The sequence below is a fragment of the Leopardus geoffroyi genome, chromosome B4, assembly GCF_018350155.1.
Source record: "Leopardus geoffroyi isolate Oge1 chromosome B4, O.geoffroyi_Oge1_pat1.0, whole genome shotgun sequence".
NCBI lineage: Eukaryota > Metazoa > Chordata > Mammalia > Carnivora > Felidae > Leopardus > Leopardus geoffroyi.
The window spans coordinates 104,924,690-104,949,108 of NC_059341.1; the positions used below are offsets into that span (position 1 = coordinate 104,924,690).

The 24,419-nt window shown below is 35.3% G+C and overlaps 1 protein-coding gene across 21 annotated transcripts in view; it reads right to left on the bottom strand.

Annotated features, from left to right (window-relative positions):
• PPFIA2 (PTPRF interacting protein alpha 2) overlaps window positions 1-24,419 on the bottom strand; it is a 477,637-nt gene that overhangs the window by 12,443 nt on the left and 440,775 nt on the right. For 12 of the 21 annotated variants that reach the window (XM_045464340.1, XM_045464361.1, XM_045464352.1 and 9 more), the window contains 6 exons: window positions 23,572-23,653; window positions 19,445-19,645; window positions 11,497-11,559; window positions 9,930-9,959; window positions 8,145-8,338; window positions 3,602-3,699 (listed from right to left, as the gene is read on the bottom strand). In XM_045464340.1, coding sequence (XP_045320296.1) covers window positions 3,602-3,699; window positions 8,145-8,338; window positions 9,930-9,959; window positions 11,497-11,559; window positions 19,445-19,645; window positions 23,572-23,653 — 668 coding nt within the window. The other 9 variants (XM_045464362.1, XM_045464359.1, XM_045464351.1 and 6 more) reach the window with 3 other exon arrangements.

A 24,419-nucleotide genomic window follows, 5' to 3' on the forward strand; every position in this document is an offset into this window, starting at 1 on the left:
CCACTAACTGCAGGCAACCACTGATCTTTCTCCTGTGTCCATAGTTTTACCTCATTCAGAATGCCACAGAGTTGGAGTCATGTGGTATGATTCTTACACTATAATCACATAGTACTTTTCTTTCAGTTAATAGTACACGCTAAGTCACTCCATGACTTTTCAGTTAGACAGCTCATTTCTTTTTAGTCATATTGACTTTTTATATACAGACCCTTCTAAATTCACATATTAATTTGAATTATATGGCATATCATTAGATTACTTGGATTTTCTATATATCTTTTCTAATCCTTATATATATATATTTTTTTAAATGTTTATTTATTTTTGAGACAGGGAGAGACAGAGCATGAACGGGGGAGGGTCAGAGAGAGAGGGAGACACAGAATCTGAAACAGGCTCCAGGCTCTGAGCTGTCAGCCCAGAGCCCGACGTGGGGCTCGAACTCACAGACCGCGAGATCATGACCTGAGCCGAAGTCGGATGCTTAACCGACTGAACCACCCAGGCGCCCCCCTTATATTTTTTTTAATGAAGAACATGTGAAGAAAGACCCACAATATCCTCTTCCTACAGTCTTATTACTATTTCCTGTTCCAGCCAAAGCAGAATGAATTTCTTCAGGGAGCAGGATGTTTAATGTCTCCCTCAGACTTTTGGCTCTTTTTCGCCTTTCTTCATCAATGCAAGACTTCCTTAATGATCTTTAGTATATTTTATATTACACATATTTTATATATTATATTATATTATATTATATTATATTATATTATATTATATACTGTATTATATTATATATCATATTATAATATATATATATATATATATATATATATATATATATATATACACACACATATATATATATATATTCACTAGGTCTCCCTGGGTCATTCCTAAAGTATATACTTTCCTCTGAGTTTTCTTTAGCTTGTTCCATTGCAGTGTTAAATCTCAGAAAATGGGATATAAATTGGTGAGTATTATATTTTGGTTACATTAATCAACTTCTGTTGATAACAACTGATTAGTTCCAACTGTTGGTTATAGTAAACTTGCACTTCAAAAGTTGGGCAGGAACTGACAGCATCAGTTCTCCCACTGCTTTCACTAAGTGCAACACTTTTTTTTAAAAACAAATGTGACAACAATTTCCTCAAAAAATAACAAAACTGTCCTGTTTTCCTTGCATTAAGTGGATCTGCAAATAAGAAGTGTTTGCTCTTTTCTAGAGATGAGTTTATATTTTGATAGTCTAAGACATTTGTAGTTATCATATTTCTGCAAATATATCTTCGTTAAAAATGTCATTGCCACACCTGTAGTTAAGAGTCCTCAGATTTACAAAATATATTTACAAAATAATATGTAGAAAATAACTCAACTGAGTTATAATTGAAGGTAAACACGGCACCAATCTAAGCTTTTCTTTTTCAGAACAGCAACGTACCTTTCTTTTTCATTTTGTAAATCAGATCCCTTTCTATAAATCTGTTTTCAAGCAAAATTTATGCCCTGACTTTAAAGCTTTGTAAGGATCCTCTTGACCTAAACAATAAATGGCTAGAGATCAGTGTTGACTGTTTCCTAGCAACAAATGAAACGTTAGTACATTGTTGATATTCACTCGGTCCCCTCACTTCAGAAAGCTGTTTATTAAGGTCAAGGTTAATTAACACTTCAGATAATAACAGAGACCCCTGGTCACAGTTAAGAGTTATTCCTGTAAATGTCACTGGATCAGTTACGGGAAACAGGGGTTATTTATGATCTCACTCACAACCACCCATCATATGGAGCTGTCTGTGTATAATCAAGTGAATCACAGTAGCTTTTCTTAGGGCAGTGCTCTAACCAGCAACTGCCAAATACTAATATAATATTTGGTGTAGGGCCAAATGGGTAATTCCTCCTTCTCTTTTATATCTAGCTATATGCGAAGCATTCTATGTGGTGAAACCAAGCATAATAAAATCTACTTGGAAAAAAAAAAACACTTCAGACAGAAAACTAGAAGTGGTATCTCATGGGTAAAGTATGTGTGCTAAAACTAAAACATCTTTTGTTAAGTCAAGCATGGACTTCCTTCAAGGGTCTTTGTGTGATCAATTAGTTCCCAAATTTCAGTTCAACTGAATGACAATGTACTGAAAACAACTTGCAATTTCCTGGGCCCCAAAATAAAGTGAAATCTAACAACTCAATTTTGATAATGGAAAAACACTTTCTTGCTCCTAAGTAATGAGTCAAATGAATTGTTACAAGAAATCCATTGTGTGTCTATCTAGTCTCCAATGAACCATATATAGAAAAATATATCAACCAATCACCTTTGCATGCATTGAAGCCCATTGTACTAGAATTAATGTGCTGTCCAAAAACTGCCAAAGATAAAAGTAATTTCTGACATTGTTTATCACAAATGAAAATGAGAGAAGTCTAAGGTAATCTTAAAGAATAAAACAATGCTAAGCTTAAGGGGAAGGGTAACATAACATGGGGTACATACTATTTTCATATCTAAATTGGGCCCCAGAGGAAGTGAAGATGAAAACAGAGACTCATGGCTAACTGTAAACAATTAATGTTTAAACCCCTATTCAATCTGATGAAATGCTTCCACATGTCAACTCCTGGTAACAGTAAATGGTAATACAACTGATAGTTTATTTTGCTTGTATCCAAAATTTCCCACAAAAACTTTTGGTTATGTTTCCCTTAATGAGAATTTTTTCCTTTAAAAAATATAAACGGACATAAGTGGACTGATGATTTTCACCAAAAGAGACCCATAGATACTTATACCCAACAATTATATTTTCTTTCATCAACAATAATAAAAGTAATGTGGTCTCTAATAAGTATAGGATCTAACGTGTTGTTCTTTTAAACAATTCTTTCCTCTGTGTATTAAGGTATTTCTCAACATTTAGAGGATTAATTATTAATATGGTGGTGTTCTAATCTTTAATAGGGAATGGCTTTTCTTATTCAAGTCAAACATTTTTGTACACATAATAGTTGCAGCAATTAGGGATGCCTCTAACCATTTATTTGACTTAATAATTATAGCTAAAATTATCAATGGACTAGTTTCATTTATAGGTGGGAATCTCTATGTAACTTCTATATAAAATCCCTACATAATATCTCTGTAACTATTGTACAAAAATAACATTTCTAAGCACTGCAATAAAATTCAAATGATACACACCAAAGATGAACTACTATAAATAAATTATATACCATGTTTCTCTGAATCATATGAGAATGTTCTATTAAAAGTTTGACAAAAATATCTGCATGGAGGCATCTTTAGGACAAACAGAATGTATAATTAATAGGTTCAGAGGAATAAATGTCAATTTAAAAAATCAAGAATATGTCTTAGATGGGATATTCATCTTATAAAGTGATGATACCCTTTCAGTGTTTCAATCATAAAACTAATGAAAAAGAAATAATGATGACACTATTCCAGCCAAATACTTATGCTACTTAGTGACCACTGTTAACATATAAAGCATTTTAGGTTCATAAAAGTGAAAGCTATCCCCTCTCCCCCCAAAAAGGTATTTGCTATGAAAGAAAGACATATTACCCTTTATTTCATGTTGGCTTGCTTCTCGTCTTCTTTCTAGTTCTTTTCTGTCATAATTTAACCTCTTTAAACACATAATTCCATATTGTAAACTTGTTCTGTTATTTTTTTAAAAAAAGAAGAGAAAACATTGAATTTACTCAGCAGATAATGCATGTTCTTTGATTAAGCATAGTTAACATTTTGCACTACTTCTCAGGGCAACAGAATAATAAATTACGTTTGTAATTAAATCCTTTAGTACTGGAGGGAAATAAACTGCAGTTATTCTAAGCACACAGTGTTTCTGAAGAGTAAAAATATTAATTTCAAAATAAGAAAACCACCCTCCTTAAAATGATTATGGATTATGTTGTTCATCCATATGTCTTTGTCTTCCATCAGGCCGTCTTGACATTATTTGCTGACAAATGAACATTTCACTCATTTGGAAAAAAATTAAAGTCGCTAATATGAAAATAGGAAGTAATTTATGAGAAATGAATACTTTCTTCTTAAGCTGCTGAGAAAAAATAATATCAAAACATGAATAAGTTAAAATAAGATAGAGAACCACAAACCAAAATGAATAGCCACCACGTCTCAGTGATACAGAAGTATGTGAAAGAAATAGGTCACCAGACATGAAACTCCCTGTGGAAAGGATATCGTGGAAGAACAGAAAACTGTCCTTAAATGATCAGGTGGGAGAGAAAGAGTCAATAAAGAAAATGGAGCACCATGAACACAGGGTTGCCAATGAAATTTTAAATGTTCATTTATTTATTTTCAACGTTTTATTTATTTTTGGGACAGAGAGAGACAGAGCATGAATGGGGGAGGGGCTGAGAGAGAGGGAGACACAGAATCGGAAACAGGCTCCAGGCTCCGAGCCGTCATCAGCCCAGAGCCCGACGCGGGGCTCGAACTCACGGACCGAGAGATCGTGACCTGGCCGAAGTCGGACGCTCAACCGACTGCGCCACCCAGGAGCCCCGCCAATGAAATTTTAAATGTGTGGTGATAGTCAGACATACTGTACAGTGTTGGGAATCCATGATAGGAAGTAAGGAGGAATATGGGGACATATACACGGGGTAACAAAACGGGGTAACATTAAGGAAAGCTTGCATTCAGCGAAAGCGCGGAACACATGCAGGTGATTGAGAAGCACTGAATGGTTTCACAGGGAAAGAGATGATCATAATAACATTTGCTATCGGGTTAGTCTTCCTTAGACCAAAATGATCATTTCAGTTTAAGAAGGCTAACCTGGTAGCAAAATCAGAGAGAGAGAAAATAGGTAAACCTAGGAACAGGGCAACCAATTAAGGGGTCAATGTTGTGAAAATAAAGGGCAGAAAAAGGACAACTGCCATGAACATAAGAAGCAAATCCAGAAACTAGAGATGTTCAGAGAGAGGAAAGGGGAAGACATGGTGATATAGATATAAAGGATGTGACAGAGTGCAATAGGAAAAGAAAACTATCTAGGCTTATTAGTGATTTCTGGTTTAGAAATACACACAAATTTAGACATACACACTGGCCAGGTAATGCCGAAGCACTCTATGCATTTCTAAGCCTTTCATTTTAATAAGGACAATGTTGAGTTAAAATATTTCAGAATCGGAGGAAACTGGAAAAAAATTCCAAGTGTTATGGGCTGAATTATGTTCCCCCAAATTCAAATGTCCAAGCCTTAATCCCCAGTATTTCAAACGTGAACATATTTGAAGATAGTGTTTTTAAAAAGGTAATTAAGTTAAAATAAAGCCCATAGGGTGGGTATTATTCCAGTCTCACTGGTGGGTGTTTTCACAAGAAGAGGAAAGTTGGACATACAGAGAAATCAGGGGTGCACACACAGAGGAAACACCATGTTAAGGATGCAACAAGAAGGCAGCCATTTGCAAGCCAAGAAGAAACCAATTGTGCTGATGCCTTTGTCTTGGATCTCTAGATTCCAGAACTGTGAGAAAATACATTTCTGTGGTTTACGCTACCCAGTCTGTGGTATTTTGTTATGGTAGCTCCAGCAAACTAATTCAGCGGAAAAACAGAAAATACTAATGTAATGACAGTCATAGACATTAGGCAGCTTGAGGTTAAACCAATGGCTTTTGGCTAATTTCTGCCAAGTTTTTATAGGTAATATAAAACAGTACCAGAAAGATGATACATATTATTATTACTTTAGCATCTGTGAGATGAAAAACTGGGCCAGAAAGACAGCGGGATGCACTGTGTAGTCAGTACTACCTGCTTTAAGTCTGAATTAGGCATGGTGCAGAGATGAAGCTTGTATATTTCCCAGAACAAAAAGAACCCTGCTGTTTCAGTAATTTTTATTAAAAAAAAAAAAAACAAAACTTGAGGCGTCGGAGTGGCTCAGTCGGTTAAGTGTCTGACTTTGACTCACTCACGATCTCACAGTTTGTGAGCTGGAGCCCCACACTGGGCTCTCTACTGTCAATGCAGAGAAACTTCCAAGCTCTGTCTCCCTCTCTCTGTCCCTCTCCCACTTGCATTCGTTGTGTGCTTTCTCTCTCTCTCAAAAATAAATACACATTAAAAAATTTGACCATTGTAATAATCATTTTTACCATAACGTAAAGCAATTAAAAGTCAATCTAGTGGGATGCCTGGGTGGCTCAGTCAGTTAAGCATCTGACTTTTGATTTCGGCTCAGACAGTGATCTCACAGTTCCTGAGTTTGAGCCCTGCATGAGGTTCTGTGCTGACAGTGTGGAGCCTGCTTGGGATTCTCTCTCCCTCTCTCTGCCTCTCCTCCCCAACTCAAAATAAATAAATAAGCTTAAAAAACCCCCATAGATTTAAAAAAAGTCAATCTAGTGAAGAATGGAAAATAGGCACAAATATGCCATCAAAGATTTTAGTATTCAAATATCTAATACAACCACACAAAATTTGAGGGCCTAAATGTTCAGTGACAAGGAACTCACTACCTAACAATGTGTATCCTATATGGCAAATGAGAGTTATACAGAGCTTTCTTTTGGACAGAAATCATTCACCCTACTACCTACACATCTGAACTAGAAAAGTACATGTTCAACAGAGCAAATATTACTCTGCCAACATGTAATAATATCAAAACATGGGAAAACATATAAAGTCTACCCTTATTCAAGCTAAATGTCTTCAATTTTTTCAACTTTTCCACTGGGATTTTACCTATCAGTAACAATTTAATGCCCATAAATTAATACAGTTTCTTGTTGTCATTTCACCACATGATAGACTTTTATTGTATCTGCCAAAACCACAATCTAAATATGCCCTGTAAATCCATTAAACAAAACTGAGATTTTAGTGCCATCTATATATTGTATCTTTCTTCACTTGATCTACTTTTAAATCATGGATTCCCCATCTAGCATTTTAATGGTATTTAAATTTATACCATATTTATCTCTACTAAGTTTAACCCAACAGTATCAACAACTGTGTTAAGATTCAAAACATCTCCATAAGTTTAATCAAAGAGGTCCGATTGTTATCTCTTTATCCTATCTTTATGTCATCAACATATCTGATATTTATAACTTTTTTATTTCAGTCACTAATTAAATGTTGGATAGGATGTAATCAAATAGGGTTTTATAAGCCAAATAACCTAGATTTATATGTATTAATTTACCATCATAATAATCTATATATGAAACCATAAAACAAACTCTTAACTACAGAGAACAAACTGAAGATTGCTGGAAGGGAGTTGGGTAGGGATGGGCTATCTGGGAGATGGACATTAAGGAGGGTACTTGTGATGAGCACTGGGTGTTAAACGTAAGTGATGAATCACTACATTCTACTCCTGAAACTAATATTACACTATATGTTAACTGGAATTTAAATAAAAAATTGAAACAAAAAAGAATCATAATCCAGCTGACAATTTTTCACATAACCTACAAAGATATCAGCATGACATTTATGACATGATATTATAACAAGCTTCTTTTTACCCCCCTAGATGGTAAACTACCTGAAAAGAGAGGTTGCATTTTATTCATCTGTGTGCTTATAGCTGCCTCACAATCCATTCAGTATTTTTTTCTGAGAATTAATACACAAAGAAGCAAAAATATATTAAAAGCTTCTTATGAGAACAAAAGAATTTGTCTTCAGAGAATTCCTTCTCAAATTTTTTCTAGTATATATCTAAATTATATAATTGGTAACCACATATATTAAGAGTTGCAACTGACTTAATTTTAAAATTCTTATTAAATAATTTTCTAATATAAAAACATACGTAGATACAAATCACAAACATGGAATTTCTTAAAGAAAAAAAAGATTTATGTTGAATGAGAATTGTGTATATATGCAGTTCCATAAACTTTGGGCTCATAGTACATACACAGCTCTACATTAGATAGTCCCTGCAATTTGCTGCATGAAAATATTTTGCCAAGTATATGTACACAGATGTCTTGAATAGCACACATTCTCTATTTCCTAGACATCTCTTTTTGTTTTAGTAAGGTATACCTTATTTGTTTCATTTTAATTACTGTTTGAAAAAAAAACCTACCGATGGAAACTATCCACCATTTTTAAATGGACACGGAGATCTTTTTTTGTTAGGTGATCTAACATTCTTGCATCTACCAAGCATTCCATAAAATAACTTCTGTATTGAGGTAACCCCAGGCTGGGAAGCCATTCGTTTCCAATCCACTCGTGGTTCATATCTCCATATGCCAGCGTCTGTAGAAAAACCGGACACTAGAATTGTTTTATAGCAGTCAAGTTTCTTAGCCAAAAAAATGAGATGGTAATAGGAGGATACTGTATATTATTATAACTGACATTTAATTACTATGATATATAGGACAAAAGCAAAAATAATACTTAGACTCTAAGTATTTGATTTAATTTGGTATCAAATGGAACTCTGGGTACATGTATCATGGTACCCACCTCTAGAAAATAACCGTTTTCACTTTATATTCTCAAAAGAAATTACATTCTATACAAACATGCACTTTTAAATTAAAAAATCAAATTAAGGGTATAATATAAATGCTTAGCTTAAAAATTCTTTATATAGATAGGTTTATTTAATTTATTTTTATCTGTCAGCTAATACTGACCACCATTTCCTTCTCTTCGAGGATACTACTACCATTGTTATGGTATAATGGCAAATCTCAATGTGAAAATAGAAACCTCGGTAAACAAATAAAGAAAGGAGCAACAAGGCTAGAGAGACAGAATGCTGAAGCTTTGTGTGGACCATGTTGTTATCTAGTGAAGCATGCAGCCAGTATTCCAGAAAGATCATTGGAAAGAATCAGTCTCTTTTGAGAAATCAATCAGTATAGGTTCTGTATTTTAGAAGCAGGATATGATAAAAAAATAAAGACAAATAATCTAATTCTTTAATATAACAATATGAACAAAGTCATCTAACCAAACATTGCTCATAACAGCCAAAATGAAAACTAAAGTCAACCATCCTCTCTAAACCTATTTTTAAAAAGGACTACTACTATCTATTAACTTTACTGTGTCTTTGATTCAGTTTTTTATGGTACAACAAATTCACAATTGCGACCATAAGATGTATTTCTACTGAAAATCTTAGGTGCTCCCTTTCTTTTGTGTATTCTTGAAAATGATGAAATTCAAAGCAAAATCAAAACCAAATGCCACCCTAATTTACGGAATGTTTAAATACAGGTCCTAGCAATCAATACTGCCAAAATTTTCCTTCCAGCCAGAGGTCTGATTCACATGCGCTATTCCACGCATTCATTCTTTTCAGTTGTGCGTCACGTGGAAATGCTGACAAATGTTCAGCTCCCTTGCAAACGTACAGACTTGTTCAAAGTCCATATGCTTGCGTCATAGCGCCATCTCAATTAACAGACGTCAGTTCTGACTTGCAGTCACATTGCTGACACATGTTCCTCTGACCCCAGTCCTCCCACACTTTCCGTTATACTTTAAAGCGGATGTTTAATACGGTTTTTTTTTAATGCCTCCCCCCTTTTATATATCCAACTTGAATGACTCCTGATTAAATATATTCAGGGGCGATTTGAGAGACATTTAAATTATAGTTCATTCTTTGGAAAAGAGAGAGATAATTTCCCTTTCCGAAAGAGGCCACATATGAAATGATAATCATTTTCTCTGCAAAATATGGTGATTTTAAGAAGACATATATAGTATTACACATAATAAATTCAAATATACCTATTAGCCTAATCCTAAGCTAAGTGAAGGTTTATAATATTAGGACATACTACAGTTTCTTACTTTATATCCTCATAGTGTACTAAATGGTATTTAAAGCATATGAATTTCCTACCTGGGCCCAGCTTCCTTCCTCAGATTCTTTCTGTGTTAGCAGCAGAAAATGATTAATAAAGCAGATAAATATAAATTAATCTCAAATGAAGACAGTAAAATTTATCTAGCAGAAGCAAACTTGTTATTGAAAATGTTAATTATGACATAAATAGATAAATACATGGATCCTTATTCAAATCCACAGCAATCAGTTTAGCAGTTCAAGGGCAACTACAAGGACAACTACATGGTTTCTAGTTAATTCCAGTTAAATATACACACATATGACATATGGGGTTTTCATGGTACATTTGATTTGGTCATTCCAAAACTTTTCATTCTTAAAAGTATGTAGTTTTCCAAACGTAATCAGCTATAATAAAAATTTCTGATTATATGTATACAAATATACAATACACATATATGCATATATACATACACATATACACACATACATTTAAAATAAAGAAATCTTATATAAATTCATGTGCAAAAAGTAACTTTTTTCCCTCTAACAAAGCTTTGTGGTAATCCAGTAGATTTCAGCAACGGTCAACAACAAACAAAATTAAACAACAATAAAACCAAACACAACAAATTGAACTAGAAATGTAATTAGGAAACATTGGCATTTTTGCCCTTCATAAAGTAGATAGTTGATTTTTTGAATATGGATAAAACCAAAAGGACATTAAATTAAAAGAAGCTGCTAAGAATAAAATATATGACATACTTAACTTTGTTACTTTAAATGAAAAATGACTACATATAACATTATAGTGTTAAAAGCTGACAATTAATCAAAGTCACAAAAAAAAACCTTTTCAAGCCTGTATTTGAAAATCAAATGAACAGAACATTTTGGGGAGGGGCTGGTTTAAGCTCTGTATTGGTAAAGTACAAGAAACTAAATTATTCCATTAAAAATGAGTATTCAGGGGCACCTGGGTGGCTCAGTCAGGTAAGCATCCAACTCTTGATTTTGGCTCACGGTTTGTGAGATTAAGCCCTGTGTCTGGCTCTGTGCTGACAGTGCAGAGCCTGCTTGGGGTTTTCTCTTTCCCCGTCTCTCTGTGGCTCCCTCACTCACACTCTTTTAATTGGGTAGGGTAACATGTACTACCTGTGAATATGCCCAATACTAAGTGATATCTGTTACTAAAAAATTCCCAATGTCGCAAAATGGATAAAAAAGTGTTTTTAAATTCTTGGGGTGCCTGGGTGGCTCAGCTGGTTGAGTGACCGACTTCGGATCAGGTCATGATCTCACGGTCGGTGAGTTCGAGCCCCGCTGTGCTGACAGCTCAGAGCCTGGAGCCTGCTTTAGATTCCTTGTCTCCCTCTTTCTCTGCCCCTCCCCCACTCACACTCTGTCTGTCTCTCTCTCAAAAATAAACATTAAAGTTCTTTTTTTTTAATATCCAAGTGCAGTAAAATAAAACCTTCATGAAAATGTTGGTTTTCATGCATATCACTATGTCAACATACCCATTACTCTGATCTGTCACAAACAAGATAGTTTTTCACCCAAACAGCAGCAAAATAACGTCTCTTCATGTTCAACAAAGGCGTAAGATAAGACTAACCGTTTTCGCTGGAGCGGCAAGATTTTCCATTTCTTCATGGGTCACCCAAACGTTGCCTGAAGGCTAGTGAGGCGGTTCAGGGGAAGCGGCGGGGTCCACAGGAGGGAAGCAGTGGTAAAGAAGAAAGGCAGCAGGACTGTAAGTTAACAGCAACACGACATGCTCTTGCCTCTATGGCATGCACAGGAGAGACAGCATTGCTGGTTTGCTCAGAGCTCCCTTTTTCTTCTACTTAAAAAAGATTAGATAGAAAGAGGCATGCTGTGAAGCTCATGTGGGATAGATTTAAGATGATACTCCTGCAATTATTAATCGGGAAAAAGGCTAAATCACAATTTGCATTGCAAAGGTATGTAGCTATTGGATCCATTTTTTTTTTTTCAATCATGAAGAACTGATTACATTTGATCTGTGGAGGAACGTATTTGTTTTTTCTTCAGAAAACAAAGGCACAGGTACTTTGCTGTGTGATTACCAATATTTCATTCACAAAGGTTTGATTCTTCAATGTCCTTGAAAAAAGAAAATTTGTTGTCAATACAAAGCTGAAAGCACTATCATCACGTGTCTGGAAAGTAATATCAGCTTTTCCCAAATGATTTCTTCCTTTTACAATTCAGTAGGTATGTTGTGTTCTTATATTCTTATAGAGAAAAAAGAAGTGAAATGCTATTTTTAATTTAATAAAGGGTATTTTTTCAACCTTGCTAAATATTGTTAGAAATTAAAAAAGCTAGGCTTCCTAATTTCTCAGCAGTGTGCTATACGATTACAGAGAAGAACATGATATATATATATATATATACAAAATTCCCTCCAGCAGGCACTATTCTTTTATAAAGTCTCATTTGCTTTCTAAATAAGATAACCCATGATACTTGTTCTAGACACTGAATGATGTACAATTTCTAAACTAAAGTCCAGTCAGTAACATACAGATCAGACATTTTGTTGATGATAATGGCCCCTGGGAACCACTTCCTATTAAATTCCACTATTTCACTGGGAAATCCTTATGAACAGAGCAAGCTTCTGCAAATATGTCCATCCTATAGTTACAATGGAATTAATATTCTATGCATTGCTTACTACTTGTTTTGGAAGGGGTCTAGAATCTGAAGTAGCTAAGTTGATGCACCAACATAAGCCTCCACCATAAATCACTCTGGCCTCTTCTACCAACACATATAGTATACATGTTAATTTTCCTTCTCTTACAAATTATGTAATTCAGTATAATTTGAAAAATAATTACATATAAACTAAATTGAGTATAAATCAATAAATGAGAAATTTCATTAGAGAATTATATATACAAGTAATGAGTAATATAGAATGAGCATTTATATATATAGTTGAGTAACAAAGGGGAGTTAAGTAGTGCCCCACACTGGGTGTAGAGCTTAAAAAAATCCCAGAGGATAGTCATCATATGTGCAAAATTTGTATGGTAAAAAAAATTCTCACTTTCCTACCGTTTTGGAATTTAGAGTATATCTGAATTTTTCCCCTATAAAACTATGCACACCTATAAACTGTATTTAGAATACACAGGTCATCCATGTTACTAAGAGCCCCTTCCCTCTACTCCCAGCTTTTGGGAATGGTGCTCATTATAAACAAAGAGGCACATGAGTGTATGAATCATTAAATCACTTGGAATAAATAGCTTTTATAAACTTTGTGTGTGAGGAGTGTACTATACTAAAAACTCATGTGTCATACTCATGTGTCACATGCCCTTTATACCCAGTGACCACAGTGCTTTGCCTGAGTGGCTGTGCTGTTTGTTCAAAATGAGCTATTTTAAATGAATTTCCTCTCAGGTGGTAAGTACCTGAGAGGAAATTCATTTAAGCCAGTCTCCTTTTACAATGATTTCTGTAGCTTCTATCTTAACTGTGAATCCAAATAATTAACAGCTTCCTCCTTCTACAAGAAACTTGACCAGTATTATCTCATACTGGAATTCATACCTGTATAATCTCTTTCACGGTTTATCTTAAAGTGTATATTTACCAGTTTATCATCATATTGTGGAATACGCAAGATGCTGGAAGCCATTGATTTTATCTTTAGCTTTACATGCAAAGTAAGTATATATGCAGGGCAATCTTCTAAAGTATGGTTGGCAACGTTTCCTAAGTTGTATGTTAGTCGTTCTCCTTTGATCTTCAAGTTTTACTTGTGAGGCGCACTGCCTGCTCTAGAATCTGGTGAAGGAACTCACAAAATAGCTTCTGCACAACCCAAACATTTAGACATTAGTGTAGGTTTCAACAAGTTGATTTTACAAGCAAGCCCATGCACAGAGGGCCAAGTATTCAGATTCCTTTCTCTTCAGCACCGGTTAAAGGTATGAAGATTTCACCTGGGTGAGTCATAAAGTGGTGCTTCGGAGCAGAAGCATTTCAGTGAAGAGTGCATCTTAGATAAGAGCTGGAGTGGGAGACTTTGAGCAGCCAAAGGACAGAGGATACTGTGTCGGGGGCCAAAGATAAAGAGTGCGAAAAAATAGCTTGGAAAAGCAGAAAGGACACGGATCACGTAATTTGGGTGTGGTTCTCTGAGAACCGTTGAGAATTACTCATTCCTTGGCAGTCCATGCTGTAGCCCCTAATATCTTAGCTGGAGAATGCAAATCTGTAGTCATTTGTGCGTGTGTGTGTGTGTGTGTGTGTGTGTGTGTGTGGTTCATAGTCTGCATCTAAAAGGTGATTTCTAAAATTTCAACTATCTGAAAATTTACTAAATTATAATCAAGAGGCTTGAGGTCTACCATGCCACTTTTTAATAACTACCCTAGGACTTTCCCTAACCTCTCTAAATTTTAGATTCAACATCTGGTAAGTGGGCTAAAAATATACTTCATCCTAGAAAAAAAAATATTGAAAAGTTTAAGCTATGACATTGCAAATTCTGATACAGGTCTGAGACTAGGATAAGGCGGATGGGATGCCAAGGGAACTCCATTCAAGGATGCTCTCACTTTCCTGGCAGTGCAAATGCAAGGTCAATACCCAGCAGTGCGTGCCTCCCTCAGTTTTGTGTTTGACATGCCTCGATTGCCTCACCTTTGTCCAACTAGAGTAGAATATGGATATAGTATTATCAAATGAGAACTGGGAGGAAAATTCCTAAAGGATGTTCAGTATTAAAGCACTTACCTAATTAAATCATTCAGGAGAGATTTACGACATGAAAATAAACATTAAAATGAGTTTAAAGGATAAATCCTGAAAATTAATTGTGGGAAAATAATTAATTCTCTTGCCGTCAGAAATATAAAATAAGTAAAGCAGTCAGACCTCAGAATGATCCTAAACCTTACCTGCCTGGTAGTAACTTCTGTTACTTCCTAGGTCATTTTGCAGTATTTTTCTACTTTATAATTGAGTTACAAAGTAAATAAGCTTGCAATTTACTTTTTACAACCAAAATGGCCTAGATTCACATGTCTCCCTTATCTGAATTTATGTTTCTCAGTATGAGAAGATAAATACTTCTCATTATAATAAGACTAGTATTTGCACAATGATCCCTCACTTTATTATGAGGTTACTAATAAAGAAAGGAGGAACCAAAGCAGGCTGGAAGAATGCTGTAAAAGAGAAGAAAACAGAGTGCAGGAAGGAGAGTGTACTTATTAGCAGCATAAACTCGGGTAAACCACACAGCAGTGCGACCTTAGACAAGTCACTTAACCTCTCTGTATATCAGTTCTTCCCATCTATAAAACAGATGTGATAAAAGTACTTATCTCATAGGGTTGGGCTTATATGAGTTATTACATGAAAACAGCATGTGACACTTAGACATCCAATGATGTCGGATATTACCACAATTTCTTTAGAAAAATACTACAGTTTCATTAGGAATTTTGTTAAGCAATCTCTGCTCAAGTAAGTCTTTCATTTAATAAATGCTGTTTCTCCTGTACATTATACCGACTGATTCCTATTTTATGCCTTACATTCCTGCTCAAATTTGCTGAATTCTATGTTCCAAACCTCTGTATTTCTACTGCACTATTTTTTAATTAGGCAATTGAAATATATACTACATAAAACAAAAATGAATTTGGCTCATGTATGAACACTAAATTGAATTATTTGGAAAGACCAGTGTAGGCAAACCTTAACACATTGCTATCAATGAGATACAATTTAATCAGTCTGGGGGAAAAAACTGTAAGTGTTCAGGAGAATCTTGCACTCCAACAGAGCTTTTTAAGTATCTTAAAGTTATCACATTAAAAAGACACTCAAACTAGAAAAATTGAAGATGTTTTATAGATGAAGTTATAAAAGAAAGATAATGTCGAACTCCAGGCACTGGGATTGTACTCAAAGAAAAGTCCTAAGTGTTTCATCTAAATTTGCAAGTGCCTTAATATTTACATATTTTATCAAAGATAAAGTATTTAAAGCATGTACTTATTCTTTATGACATCCCCCTATAACCAAATATTTCATTGGATTGATATCGCCATCCCTATTCTATGAGGTAAGAGACCTTCCATTGTAACAGCAGCTCAGAAGAAGAAACAGAAAGCTGGAAGATTAGGGTTGGCCCAAGAAAATAATAAATGTGAACATTAGATTTTCCTTTTGGTGGTTCAGCCCATTTCATGTAGACAAGAAAGGAGGCAGAATTAGAATTTCTTTTTGGGTAGAAAATTAAAAAAAAAAAAAAAAAAAAAAAAACAAGTGAAGTAATTTGTCTTTTTCTCTTGGGAATTTAAGGAAATAAGCAAGATACACCTGACTGAGGAACTCAAACCCAAACCTAAACACACAGAAACACCTGTATGACCTGAACTAGTCACAGTGTTCTGGGAGACAAAATACCATTTCCTTAAAAAAAAAAAAAAAAAAAAAAAGACAACCTGCTTTTTTATGTGTAAAATGTGAATCCTAATATATAATTTTATGTGATGACTTTAGTCTTCACTTTATGTGGTGGATTCATTAATAACAATTTATAATCACCTTTTTTTGCAAAGCAAATAGTATTTAAAATATATTAGAAAATGAATAAATACTTCCATGTAGGTGGAGTAAAAGGAAGAAACACTACTCAGTAGATCATTTTTAAGACAAATAGATACAACTTATCTTTTATGTAATTTGTATTAATATTTGGTAAAGGGCATATATATCCTCTCTGAACAAAGAATTTTTACACATTAATAAAAAGAGGTATAGTCCTAGAATTCTTTAGAAAAATTGAAGAGATTACTAACAGGTAATTCATTTAAATACCAAATCAATAAGCATATGAAAAAAATTTAACGGTAGTAGCATTTTTAAAAATATAAATTTAAGCAGCATGATAATGCTGATGAAAGGATGAAGAAAAGGCTACCCAATATAATTTAACAATTAAGATTGAAAAGTAATAAGAATATAAAAACCCTATATACAAATATTGCTATGGAAGTAATCAGTTTATGCAACAATATAACTTCATGTGTATCCACTATGGTATTGTGAATAACAATGAAAATTGTCAAATAGGCAAGATGTCCAACATTAGGGATTTGGTTAAATACGTTATGGTATTTCCATGAAGCAGTTATTCAGCAATTAAACATGATATTACAATTGCATATTTAATAAAGTGAGGAAAATGCTCATGCTATATTATGAAGTTTTAAAAAGAAAAATATAAAATATGATATGAAATAATTCATATTTCATATCATAAGCAGATGAAGAAAATAGACTGAAAGTTAATCTGTCCAAAAGTGAATATTGAAAAAAATAATTTTTAATAATTAATAATATATTACCTGTCTTTGAAATGTTAAATCCTCTTTGAAGCCTTATTAGGCCAGAAATGGTTTCCCCTTCTTTGGAATTCCACAACTCTTTGCTTCTACCTAACACTGAGGAATTAAACTATATCATCTCCTACTTAATCTAGCGGTGAACAAGGCTCACCTTCTTTACCATAGTTATCCTTTCTGAAGTCAGGATATTTTATATCCTCTGTAATGGTTGGTAGAGCGACCTAACTTATACAATCACCACTTTTAAGATGAATTTTACTGACCACTCTCTACAATTTTCCAGGCACTGAATTAAGGCTTGGGGACTATGGAAAACTGATAATATCTTTGGTTGTCTTAGCACAGGATAAATTAAGAAGAGAAAATTATAAAATGGCTTTTGTAAGCATACAGAGTAGTAATTCGGGAAGGGAAGCAAACTAGATTTTGGCGTCTGGTGAAAGATTTCTCAAGGAAAAACATTCAAGGTTCATTCAGTGAAGGATGAGTTGGGGAAGGACAGTGATCCTGGAGTGGGGAAAATGTTTCAGTCACAGCACAGAGCAACTACAAAAGCTCATAATTACCCAAGAGCATAAAAGTTTAGCAAAGTGAAATGAGTTCTGTGTCGCTGGGGTCCTGACCTGAGGAGGTGAAGTTGAGGCTAGATCGTGAAGTCTCATAAATTCTCTTCACATTTGACTGTCCTTTAAACAACTGAATATGCTTTTACTTTTAATAGTTTGTGATTTAAATTTCTTAAGTTCACTTAGACATTTTTAGAAAAACAGTGCTCAATTATTCTATTTTCCAGTAAGAAATAAATGGATTAGGATGCTAAATAAAAATATAAAGCATATGCTACTTTTCATCTTGAAATTGGGACTTCAAATGTTCTTAATTTTGCATTTTTAGCAATTATGCATGCATTTGCTCTTAGGAAAAGAGTGCTGATATAAGCCAGTTGTGATGCTTCTCTGTCAGTTGGAAATTATGCAGGAAACTCTATCAGATCTGAATTCAGCTTACAATACCTATTTTAATGGCCTACTCAGCTTTTATTTTAAACATATTCTGTATTATTTTTTAGCTTGAGTAGTATTTTAGCTATAGTATACAACATTATTTACATTTAAAAATAATGTTATACATAAGAGTTTGTTAAATTATAGATTTTTTTCTACATCTTATTTAGAAAGAAGTTAAAATGGAATTATACAAGAAAGATAAAACCTTTTTAAAGTTGACCTGGTATTTCTGGCATTGGAATCTGGAATACTGGGAAGGAATGTAAAGATACATACAATAAACATGAAGCTAGTTCTTTAAAGCTGTTTAAAACCACATAGAAAAAGTAAACTCAAGTTAGTTTTGTTCCTGAAAATTGCAATAAAGTAATACCACTTTTCTATCTCTTACTTGCTACCCAAATTTCCCTCCTTCTTCCATATTTTATTATTCTGCATTAAGAATAATAAATTTCCCAATTTCTTTGAGATCAGAGAAATTCAGTTAACATCAGAAATCATATCCTTTATCAGCAAAAGATATAATTCAGAAATGGACTAAAGAAAGAATGAATATTATTTGGAGTTGTTCTTACTATATGAATTTGTCATTTGGCATGCATTTTTTAGACATTTTGTTCTTTCCTAACATTAGGATAGGAACAAAATTACAGAAGAATAGGGATTTATAAATAAGAAACAAATAGAATTTGAAGGAAGGTATTCCACTTGGTATCTATAAAATATCAAATATGTGCATACTTTCATAATTATGGAAACTGCTTAAGCTAAGCACTGTATCTTCCAAAAGCACTAACGCCAACAACTCATCTCCTAAGATACTGGATGTTGCATTTTTTTAAAAAGGGGAACATCCTAAAAAAGAGTAAAATTGGGGTCTTCTTGCCTGGGAGAAAAACCTAGACTTCCGTTAGAGACTAGCTCAAAAGCCCATCTTGGTTTCAGCCTTCAAGTCTGATAGGAATCACAGCTCCTCACTTGAAAACCTATTAAAAGTAGCAGCAAGGTTAATGAAGAGCAAGTGAAATCTCTTCAGAATAATTCATGCTGACATTGAAATGTGTGCTGCCACAGTCTCGCTCTGTGGACTTAGAGAGGCTGCTACTTGCCCAGCACTGGGAGAGGGAAGGAGCTCAGCTTGACTCACAGTTCGGGATGTCGGAGGAGCTGAAGGACTCGTTAGGGAAACCATCTCCTGGATTGCTAATCGCAGCTTTAAGCGATGCAGGGGATTGCTGATTCCAATTTCTCTCTGGATCTCAGTGTCTGATAAAGCAGACATGATGGCACCACTTTTCACGTTGGCTCGGCAGGCTGCTACATACCAAGCGGGCATTCCCAACCAGAGCTGTTGGATAGGGAACAAATACATACACAGGTTATACCAATAGTTACACAGTTCGGTGTCTTATGTGCCAGGCATTTTCCTAAGTACCTTACATGTGTGAACTGTTTTGTTGCCCACACCCCAAAAGATAGATGCTATTATTATTTCCCCCAGATGACACAGAGCCACAGAGACATTAAGCCATTTATTTAAAAATATCAGCTAGGCAGTGATGGAAAGGAAGATTTGAAATCGAGTCTCCAGGGTGTCCAATTTAACAACTAATTTATATTATTAGGCTAAACATAATAGGTGCACATCACCAAATCCAGCCCTGCCCACCCCCCACCCCCCCTGCCGTGGGTTTAAGGGCAAGAACAGCCACAAGCTGCATTTGGTGAAGACTCAATTGACGTTTGTTTAATGCATGGTTTCAATTTATAATTCTCCTTCGGAATTCTGAGTGCAAAGAAATCCAGCTGCCCTGGAAAGAGACTGAAGCCTGTATTGCATGTAGCTAGACTCCTTTCTCATGTGATAGTTGTGTGAACTTAATTTGATATCCTGCACGAACTAAGTTTTGGAGAACAAAATGATGTGCTAAAGGAAGAGGCTAAAGCTATAAACATCTGGAAAACTTTAGGCAAAGAGAGTAACTAAATGAATAATGCATTAGAAATTAGGGATTCCAATTTTTCAACTTTGTTAAGATGCTTTTGAAAGACAATCGAATCAGTAGTGCAAGGAGCCACAGCACAGTGTCTGCACACACCTTAAGCACGGGGTGAATGCCAACTCACATGGATTGTGTTGCAGCATTTGAATTACACACGCTTAAAAATGGAAGATTCTCTCCATTCTCCTTCCCCACCATCACTAGATAGGAGTAAGAAGCAAGGCACATGCGAGTAAGCAGTTTAAATCTTGGTCTTTAAGTGTCCAAAATATTGAGTTTTTGGACTATTTTATTTGTTGACGTGAAGAGACTGAGCAAAAGGGAGAGAACATGAGTAAGGAGAGTGACAGTAAGAGAAAGAAGAAAAGGTATAAACCAGCAAAAGCCAACGCCAAGAGCTCTGGACTAGAAGGCTGGGCTCTAATTCCTTCAGTGTCACTGGTGAGTCCTGTAACTTCTCTAAGCCTCAGTTTTACTTTCCTCATTTGTAAAACAAAGAAATTCAGCTTTATTATTTCCAGGGCATTTTGGTAGGCAGCTTCTAAGAGGATCTTTGGGATTTCCTCTTCCTGATATTGCTTTTTCTTTTTAAGACTTTTAAAAAAAATGTTTATTTTTATTTTGAGAGAGAGAGAGAGAGAGAATGAGAGCACACCAGTGGGGGGAGGGACACAGAGAGAGGTAGAGAGAGAATCCCAAGCAGGCTCTGCACTGTCAGCACAGAGCCCCACACGGGACTCGATCCCATGAACCGTGAGATCATGACCTGAGCTGAAATCAAGAGTCAGACGCTTAACCAACTAAGCCACCCGGGGGCCCCTCCTGACATTTCTGCCTTTGTGTAATTCTTTGCTCTTCAGTTTGGGCTGAAATCAGTGACTTATATCTAATGGATTATGAAAATGACAGGATGCCACTTTCCAGATTAGGTTACAAAGAGACTCTGGCTTCACTCCTGCTAGTCCTCTCTACTTCCCTCCTCTCAGAGCTCTAGCTTGGGGAATCCAGCTGCCACGTTGTGCACAGCCCTGTGAAGATGCCCACATGGCAAGGAACAGATGTTTCTAGACAACCACTGGCAAGGAACCCAATCATGACTGTGAAAACAGGAGTCAGCTTGGAAGTGGATTCTCCCCACGTTGAGCCTTGAGATGCCTGCCACCCTGGCTGACACCTTGGATGCAGCCTTGTGAAAGACTTTGATCAAAGCCCCAAGCTAAGTCAGACTCCTGACCCACAGAAGCTATGAGGAAAATAAATGCTGAGTTTTGGTGTAATTTGTTACATGGTAATAGGGGACTAACCTAGACATCCTTCTATTTAAAAAATTCTGTCATATTAGAAGGTTACTTGTTTCTATAGGGGAGACAAACAAACAAACCAAAAGCCAACTTTGAGTCATTGTGGCCTGGGCTGTGACTGAGGTAAAAGACAGGAGAGAGGGGAATCTAAGTAGGGCACATGACTGAATAGTTCATACTGTCTTCCAGCAGGTGAGACACAAGGAATTGGCCTTACCTTGACAGGTACCATTAAGTACCATTAGGTACCACTGATGGAAGATGGGACTTAATGTCTTAGTTCATCAACTCAACTTGTTCAAAAATAAGCAAACATCTAAACATACCTTCGCTGGACCCTAACGATTTTTCACTCCCTCTTTTTAAAGATATTTTTATTCCCAGACTGAGTAATATTACCCAAATGCTTGCCAATACATTGTTATCAGTACCAACTCTAATTAGACTTTCAAAAAGGTTTTGGTGTGATAAATGGTGTGTGAAGCATCAGACTTCCTTCTGCTCATCATTCTGAGCAGGCTGTGCACATGAGGAGGTGCTAAAGGAGGTGAGAGTTAAGAGGTCTCATTCACTGGATCACCCCACTCATTCATCTTGTTTATTCCATTTTACAATTTGAGTCACTTTAGGAAGCACATTATGAGCAATTTCTGTGTGCTCAGGATAGGTTTAATTAGCACAAAACTTCACTGCTTGTCATTTCCTAGCCCCTTAATGTCAGTAAATCTTTTTTTTTTTCTTTTTTTAATCTAAGGGTTTGTTCATCATTTGCCAAAATAGGAGCTAACTCTCTGTCACTGCAGCTCATTTCACTGGAGTGACACTGAACAAAGAGCTGCTATTAATTTTGAGGTGTGTTTTCTTAAGCATTTTGACTCATAATTGATTTTTAAAGTATAGTAATTTTAAAGGCACGTTTGGAAGAAGCAGCTCTGATCATTAATATGCTAAAAATTCCCTGACTGCTGCGAGAGAATAAAATAAAGCAAGACATAGGCCTCTTTTACTCAGTCCAAGAAAAAAAAAGGCAAAGCATATTATTACATCTATTAAAGGCTGTTTTTTAAACTAGAAAAGGGTTTTAACTTTTCATCATTGATTATTTGTTAGCCCTGGATATGATATGAAAGTGAGTGATTTTATAATCCCCAACCAGTTAAAACAATGGGTTCAAATTGCCTCTGCCAGGCAAGGAAAGCATATTTTCTTCTTTGCCCCGACATTGGCATATCCTGGTAGCTGCCGGCAGCCCACATTAGAGGACTGAATGGAACAGGCAAGTGAACACTACTAGTAAGTGGTATGAACTGGTCCTTTGTGGTCAAATGCGTTTCTTTCACTGTTGCAGTCTGCTTCTACCAGCCTCCACTGTGCTCAGGTACTGTTTTTATTTTTCCTGGCCCCCGTGTTACATAGAAAATGCTGAATTACATTCAATTTAGACCCAGAAGAGAACAAGGGGATAAGTATTCTCTTGCTTAATTCCAAGTGTCTAAACCTAGCTGGCCTCTGGGCGTTAGAGAATTAGGTTCAGGAATCATTGTACAGGCAAAGAAACGGCTCTCTGCGCAAATAGGTGACAGTGATATCACGGATAACATGTTGAATATAGAGATGGTTCTTGTTTGTAACCTGCTGATGAGAAAGAACTCTAGACTGATAGACTAGGGCAGATGTTTTGTTGCAACATGAGAAATGTGGCTCAATACCTGCCTTCCCTTCTTCTAAAGATGAAGACAGTGAAATTTAGAGCAACTTCCTTTTATCCTACTGGGTGCTTCCTTCGGCCACAATCACAAGAATGCATCACAACAATGCTCACAGCCCCCTGGATAAAGCAAATATTCCCTCTATAAGTTACTCCAGGCTAGTGGAAAGCTGTGACTTCAGGAACCCATCTTCACCTGTTTCTAGAAAAACTATCAAATTGAAGTCATTAATTTAAGAGCTTTCTGGTTTAATTCTCTTACCTCCAGCCATGCAACGACAGTGGGCCCATCCCACTGAGCAAAAGGTAATCCCTTCCTCCGAGCTTCTTCTAGAAGTTCATGCCTGAAGTACACAGCAAAGATCATTAGTCAGGTAACATGGAAAAAGATGGTAGTGATTAATTTAAATGCCAATATTTTTAAAAAACCAATAATCCTTCACAAGCTTTTTCTGAGTTAATATAGAATAACAGAATTCTTTCTTCCTCTTAGAAATACATGGAAATCAGCCATTGATTTTATGAGTAAAACATTGACATCTAAAAATAATTTCTCCCAACATTTATTCACAAAATTGAAACATTAAATGTTAATGGACTAAGAAGCTGAATTATATTATCAGCAAATATCTTAGCTCTTTAACAAGAAAATGGCGCACATGTGCATTTTCAAGCATACATTATGGGATCTAAATGAGGCTTCTTTCAACCTACTTACTTTCCCTTACTATTTCAATGATAGAGAAAATGTCTGAATATAGAGGCAGTGGATACATTTGGTTATTTTATCCCCATTTAAGAGATGTGCCTCATTTTAGTATGCTCTCCAGGTCAAGGTAGCTACATTAGGAGTTTTTTTTTTTTTTTTTTTTTTTTTTTTTTTAATCTAGACTATGAAATTGCCTCTCATTTAAAGAAAGCTCAGAGAGAAATTAACTTCTATTACTAGAAAGCAATGTAAGGTGTGAAATTCAATAGTACATTCATTTTCATTTATAATCACTCCCGTTTTTAATGAAAGTGAAACATTTCAATGAAAACAAATGGTTGTTTCTGGTAGCAAAATGTAAAAAGCCTTGACAAATGCATTATTAATCATTGTCCCTACAA